The following is a 7,248-nucleotide window of genomic DNA, read 5'->3' on the forward strand; positions in this document are numbered from 1 at the left end:
TGAATCATCTTCATTCATCTCTTCATCAACGACCATGTTTTGTTTGTTTGTAACCTTTATTTAACCCAGGGGGGGCTAAATCCAAAACTGACGTGAGGTCGCAGGCCGAACAGGATAAACATTTAATAAACATTCTAAAACTACATTTAACTTAAAAACTGTAACTTTTTAACACTTTAACTGTGATAATACTCGTGTGAATGCTGGAAGCTGAAGATGCTGTTAGCCAGCAAAAACATTAGCTAAATGCTAAATTATCCTAAAAAAACGGAGGTTAGCCAAAACATCTAGCATGTACCTGAAGTATTAGCTAAACTCCAAAACAGCCTAAAAAATCTTAGTAAATTCCAAAAGTCCAAAAAGCTGCAGAATGACAATTAGTTAAACTTTAAAACTGTAACTTTTTAACATAATTATGAATAATAAAAATGCAGGAATATTATTCCAGAATAAATCAACTTAAGCCTTAAAGAACTTTCAATATTTTACTCTCCATAAAAATATATTTTGTCAAAATTCTTCAAGTTAGAAATGAGCACAAGATAACATCGGGTCATTAAGAACAATAAAATCAAATGATCTGGAGGGCCGGGTCCGGCCCCCGGGCCGACTTTGACACATGATTTAACCAGATGAAAACCTGTGGAGATCACGATCTCTTTCTCAAGGCTGACCTGGCCAAGAGGTCAACAGCACACATCTGATAAATAAGGTTACAGTACATAACAAACAAAATAATAACTTGAGGATATTTACAATACAGTAAAGTGACAGAGATTTTTGCAATAACTTAAGTAAACAGCTGTTTGGAGAGTAAAAGTTATATGCAGCTTGACATTAATGAAGTTCAGTGATGGGAAGATGTATTTTTTAACAGTGAACATTAGAAATGTAGCACTTTTGATTAAGCACAGGTGTAAAAATGTTGTGGGCTAAACAGGTTCTCTCAGGGAGGAAGTGTGGTGGTGTAGAATCACACAAAAGCTGGATTGATTGGATGAATTATATTTACAGTGAAAGAACAATACATGACAAAGACAATATATACAGGGTAAATCAGTCCAAAATTTGTCCATTAGTTTCCTTTAATTTAACCCGCTTTGGGTGTTAAGGAATAGTTTGTTTGTTTGTTTTTTAGTAGATGGAAAGCAAGCTCCAATGCTTGATGGAATGGACTGTTGGAACGTTTATGTAGATTTGTTTGTCCTACCACATTGGTAGGGACTGTGGTTCACTTGGTCCAGGTGGGCACGGTTGGCTCGCCATGAGGAGATGAGAACTTTTCCCCAGTGTAAAATCCTGGCCTGTATGAACAGGACCAACATTCATTCACAACATTGACTATGCATATTTCATTTCTCTGAATAACCTTAAACAAGTTAATCAAAACATAACATACTTAGCAATAATCAACATTAACAATAATCACCACTAATTATCAACATTAATTATCAACATGCGCATGCTTTGACAATTCATTTTGTTCATTTTTGATTTAGAGTACTCAGGATCACATTTATCACATTGTTAAATCACATTTAACAATATTAAAAGTTTTTTTTCATTTTTCTTCCTTATAGCCGCTTCTTTTATTTTGACATGATCTTAAACCAAGATGCACGGAGATCAGCTGGCGCCAGCACCAGCTGATCGCCGCACAAAAGAAAAACAACGGCATCACTCACCAGTCAAAGGGTGAAAATGATCTTAACAGCTCAATTTGTGCGAGGCGTTCTGCAGCAAGGGTGTAGCTGTCATGTCCAGTGTTTCTCAAACATCTCTCCGCCACGTATTTGTATTGACAGGACGCGGAAGTCGTCAGTGAAATCGCGCTATGAAATCACGTCCTGAAATCTTGCGATATTTCCCGTGAGTGTGTGTCAGTCTAAAGGGACAACTAAAAGGGGCATATGGCACGTGTGGGTTACAGAAACATGAGCAGTTTTTAGAGTCTTTGTTAACCAAAAATGATCAGAATAACCCAAAGAATCGAGTTTTACTGTATAACAACGTGGAACTGGAAACAAAAGACGTCTAACTTAGTATATAATATTTCAATCTGTACTTCAGTGAAGAATAATCAGCTTCTGTCTTTAATTCTATTATTTGCAGACTTTTAGTTAGGGCTGGTTTCATTCTGTTAATCATCATAGAGTTTTTAGTAAATATTTAAAACCACCAAGAACGGTTTTGTCTGTCGGCTAAAGACAGACTAAAGTTTCTCTGACTTTAAGATGCAGCAAATAAATTCATGCAAAAAAGGCATTTTCTAAATATGAAAGAAGAGCTGAATCCACATTTAATCCAACTCATTTATAACTCGTCATTGATGGTGTGCTAAAATAGAGAAGACAAAGTTCCATCAGAAATAATAAATCTCTTCCTAAAAGTTTCTTTGGTGAAAGAAAAACAAACAAATATAAACTAGTAGTTTTTATTCAATGTTTCCATGATGAGAATTCCTCTGTTTGGGTTCAACATTGTTGTTGCATCTCTGAATACAAACGTCTACAGTTTTCTGTGTAAAATAGCATAATAATTCTGCTGGTAACAACATGTTTGTACATTTATTTTCTGCTCAGCCGGTGACTCAGAAATCACGTTTGTCTCTGAATTCATGTGTGCAGATCTCCGTTAAAACCCGTTTCCTGAGGAGTTCTGATCCGTTCTAAAGTCTTAAACCCAGACATGTAGTTCAGCTCGGCGTGTTCCGACTCAAATCACCCAGATTGGTGTCCAGACCGAGTGTGAGGTGAAATGTTTTCCCATCGTCTCTCCAGAGCTGTTTGACAAACACCAGTACGAGCTCCGGATCGCCGGGGGAGCGGTCCGGGATCTACTGTCCGGAAGGCGTCCGGAAGACGTGGATTTTGCCACAACAGCGACTCCAGAGCAGATGAAGAGTATTTTTCAGTCGGCCGGGATCAGGATGATCAACAACAAAGGAGAGAAGCACGGGACCATCACGGCACGAGTGAGATTTCTGTTATGTTTAGATTTAGATCACTTTTACACAAAAAGCTGACTGCAGGATTGGTGGTGCAGCCTGTTGTCACGGTAACACGACAACGCGTCGCTGGGCCGGCAGACCGCGGCTGCAGCAGCAAAGGAGAGAGATAGAAATGTCAAATCAGATCAGAGATACGGTGAGTTTATGTTCTTCATGAGAAAACTGCTACAAAAAGATGATTTTCATCAGAGTCTTTAGGTGCATCTTCAGATGATGATGATGAAGATGAAGGAGCGTCTACTCTTCCTTATGTGTGAGAACATCAGCCAATCACTGAAGTGTCTGAGACGGGAGAGACTGGATCAGAGGGTCTGTGTGACAGCAGACCATCGGTTCAATGTTTGGAGGATTCACTTCTGGAGAAGATCGGCCTCCTGTAAAGATGATCCTGATCCTGTAATGATGACAGATCTTTGGCTCTGGTGTACTGTGAAGGCTCTGGAAGTTCTTGATAATTGGGGTTTGGTTGATACAATTTAAGTTCGAACTAATAACAGCATCATTGATTGATCTCCAATGGAGGAAATATGTTACTGATCTCCTGCTGGTTTCATTCCACAGAAACTTCATGTTGTTCATTAAACTGTGAGAAACAGAGAAGAAAGTCGGGAAATTATCTTTAAAGATATTTATTGAGAACATTTGGTCTGCAGACTATAAACTATCAGAGAGTTTTAGTCCAAACTTGTTTTTTTAAATGTTGTAGAGAAACTTGAAGGTTTTGAGCAGCATCAATCATATTGATCAGATCTGACATAATCATCCCGATCAGATCAAATCTGCTTTCTTTAGCTGCACAATGAAACCTTTGAGGTGACAACGCTGCGCGTGGACGTGCAGACGGACGGCCGCCATGCAGAGGTGGAGTTCACCACCGACTGGCAGAAGGACGCCGAGCGCCGAGACCTGACCATCAACTCCATGTTTTTAGGTAACTGCCCCTCCCCCCCTGCTGCTGACAGCAGGTCTCTGGCTGATGCCCCTCCTGTCTTACAGGACTAGACGGAACCTTATACGACTACTTCAGTGGATATGAAGACCTGCAGAACCACCGAGTCCGGTTTGTGGGGAGGGCCGAGCAGAGGATCCAGGAGGATTACCTGAGGATCCTGCGTTACTTCAGGTTCAGGAACATCAAACTGTTTTCTGCTTTTGCTCTCAGACTGGACTCACCTCTGACCTCCTCACCTGTGATCTCCTCACCTGTAATCTCCTCACCTGTGATCTCTTCACCTGTGACCTCTTCACCTGTGACCTCCTCACCTGTAATCTCCTCACCTGTGACCTCTTCACCTGTGATCTCCTCACCTGTGACCTCTTCACCTGTGATCTCCTCACCTGTGACCTCACCTGTAATCTCCTCACCTGTGATCTCCTCACCTGTGATCTCCTCACCTGTGATCTCTTCACCTGTAATCTCCTCACCTGTGATCTCCTCACCTGTGACCTCCTCACCTGTCACCTCCTCACCTGTGATCTCCTCACCTGTCACCTCCTCACCTGTGACCTCCTCACCTGTGACCTCTTCACCTGTGACCTCTTCACCTGTGACCTCCTCACCTGTCACCTCCTCACCTGTGACCTCTTCACCTGTGACCTCTTCACCTGTGACCTCTTCACCTGTGACCTCTTCACCTGTGACCTCCTCACCTGTGACCTCCTCACCTGTGATCTCCTTGCAGGTTCTATGGCCGAGTGGCTCTGAAACCGCACGAGCACGAGCCGCAGACTCTGGCTGCCATCAAGAAGCACGGTCACGGACTATCTCTGATATCTGGAGAGAGGATCTGGGCGGAGCTAAAAAAGATCGTGGTCGGTCATCATGCTGCTGACCTTCTGGAGTTGATCTATAACATGGAGCTGGCTCAATACATCGGTGAGAAAACTCAGGAGATTCAGACTTCAAACACAGCTGGAGGTTTCAGATCATAGAGATCAGAATCCATCAGTAAAACAGGAAAAAGACTTTTAGCTGTGAACCATCAGTGACGTCACAGAGAAACACCAGATCTGTGGATGCAGAGAAGCTTTGCTCCAAAATATAACAGAGTTCCAGACCACCACAGATCTGCTGTTCTGTGGTTCAGAATCTACAGGAATTACAGTAATTGTGTTGAAGAGTTACTGTAGCTGAAAAAAGTCCAGACTGGAGTTAAAGTTCTGGTGCTGAAAGGGTTAAAGCCCCCAGCACCCGTTAGCTGGTTAGACATTAAAGTGCTATCAAGAAAATAACAAAGAGAAAGACAGTCAAAATAATAAAGATGTTTTGACAGCTACAGCGAGGATGGAAAGTTTGTCCCCCAGATGAAATGTTCTGTTGTTGTGTATAAAGAACTCAAAGAAAGATGAAAAATCATCTAAAGGGATCAGATTATAGATTAGACTTCATTTCCATCATTTGTGAAACGCTAATCTGTGGTTATGTGCACCGACCATCAGAAGATGCGGCTCGACTCACGGGGCCCAGAGTGTGTGGACAAAGGACGCCAAACAGGGATAAAATAATCAATCGATTGTATTAGAAGAATAACAAACACAAAAATAAACATACAGAAAGTTTCAGTCAATGTTCTGAATGGAGATGGAAAAAAATAGGAGGGAACCACAGAACGTCCAGAGATCCGTCTCCGTTCTTTGCCCGACCTTTTGTATTGTCTTCAGTTTGTTCAGAGTTCTGTTCAATGTTCCTTACAGTTTATCAGGTCCAGTCTGGGCAGCTCGCCGTTGAACCATTCACCAGGGGGATGATGTCAGTCCAAAGGCAGGAGAAAGAAAAACCTGACCTGAACAAGGTCAAAGAAAACATATTCAGACTCAAGATTCATACATAATGTGTACACAAATCAATACTTTCAAGTCAAGTTTTCAGAATAGGCCTAAAGGGGTTTCAAGTTTTAAATTCTTAAAACATAAGTGCACTTTATAATATCAATTAGCATATGCTTTAAATAAAACATCCAAATGGCAATAATCTAGCTGGTTCAAACAATTAAATGTGTTTGATTTAAGTTTCAGACTTCAAGGAAGAGCATCGAGAAAAAACAATTACAAAACACAATGAACGATTTTTCTCAGACTAACCAAAAAGTGTCAAAAAAACGGACATGACCACAAAACCGAAAACATTAGAGGTAAACTCAGATTATCTGATTTCATTCGGCTGAAAAGAGAGACTAATATGGCGATGGCTTTGCTCATTAAATATCAAAACAAAACTAATGACACAACGTTAACTTAGCATTAGCATGGCTGTAGCTAGCGGTTTCTGTGCTGTGGAAATACTACTGTAGCATAAACACAATTTTAAACGGTAATTTCGGACTCACCGAAGAGAGTGATGGGTTAGAAAGATGAATACTGGAATAACCAGTAGTTTTAGCTCAGCCAGCCGACAGGAGAGCAGCAGCCAGTGGAGGAAGTGCAGAGAGAGGTGTCGTGACCTGGATGTTGATAAAGGGATTCGGCCCCGCCACAATAAGAGCATGCTGAGGTGGAATCTGTTTGGCTTAATGGGCGGGTCCCTGGCCTAGGTTACATTTGTCCTTTCAGAATACCATGAAACAGAATCACGGTTTGTGATTTTGAACATACAAAATTCAAAGGAAATTTGTTCATTTTCTACCTGAAAAGAAGTAAAGTACCAGTCGATAAGTCAGTTTATCTTTTTCTAGGTAAGAGTTGATTTTATTTATATTTTTTTTCGCGACCGTAGAGAACGTGTGTCTCTGTGCCGGACCAGTTTTCTGTTTGGAGGGTTCAGACACTGAGATGAACTCCAGACTCCTGGATCCTCTTAAGGTGGTCTTATGGTCATTTCTGTCGTCAGGTTTGCCTCCAGGCGGAGATGTTGACAGTATGAAAGAAGTCTGGAAGAAGTCCAGAAGCCTCTCTCCGAAGCCGGTCACCATCCTGGCTGCTCTCCTCCGCTGCCCAGAAGACGTGGAAAAGATGGACGTCCGTCTGAAAATGTCCCGAGAGGAGAAAAACCTGGCTCTGTTCCTCGTCAGACAAAGACGGGACCTCTGCAGGGACCACGGCGAGCCGGATGGCCTCCGACCTTTCACCGACTTCATCATTGATGTGAGTCACTCTATTACACATATGTCTACACTCAGGTGTCACTCCACACACAACACTCCTCCTTTACCATGTCTCACCCATCATAGGATCTTGGATTCTGGATCACATCAAATGTTTTAGTTTATTGTGAGTTCAGAGAGAGAAGCACAACTGGACCT

General features: G+C 41.8%; 1 protein-coding gene across 1 annotated transcript in view; it reads left to right on the forward strand.

Annotated features, from left to right (window-relative positions):
- The window catches only part of trnt1 (tRNA nucleotidyl transferase, CCA-adding, 1), a 9,592-nt gene that overhangs the window by 555 nt on the left and 1,789 nt on the right, over window positions 1–7,248 (forward strand). Inside the window, exons 2-6 of the mRNA XM_024269695.2 lie at window positions 2,781–2,974; window positions 3,803–3,941; window positions 4,007–4,133; window positions 4,693–4,886; window positions 6,837–7,090. Of these exons, the coding sequence (XP_024125463.1) occupies window positions 2,781–2,974; window positions 3,803–3,941; window positions 4,007–4,133; window positions 4,693–4,886; window positions 6,837–7,090 (908 nt within the window). The remainder of the gene's footprint in view (window positions 1–2,780; window positions 2,975–3,802; window positions 3,942–4,006; window positions 4,134–4,692; window positions 4,887–6,836; window positions 7,091–7,248) is intronic.

The sequence above is a fragment of the Oryzias melastigma genome, linkage group LG5 (genome assembly GCF_002922805.2).
Source record: "Oryzias melastigma strain HK-1 linkage group LG5, ASM292280v2, whole genome shotgun sequence".
Classification (NCBI taxonomy): domain Eukaryota; kingdom Metazoa; phylum Chordata; class Actinopteri; order Beloniformes; family Adrianichthyidae; genus Oryzias; species Oryzias melastigma.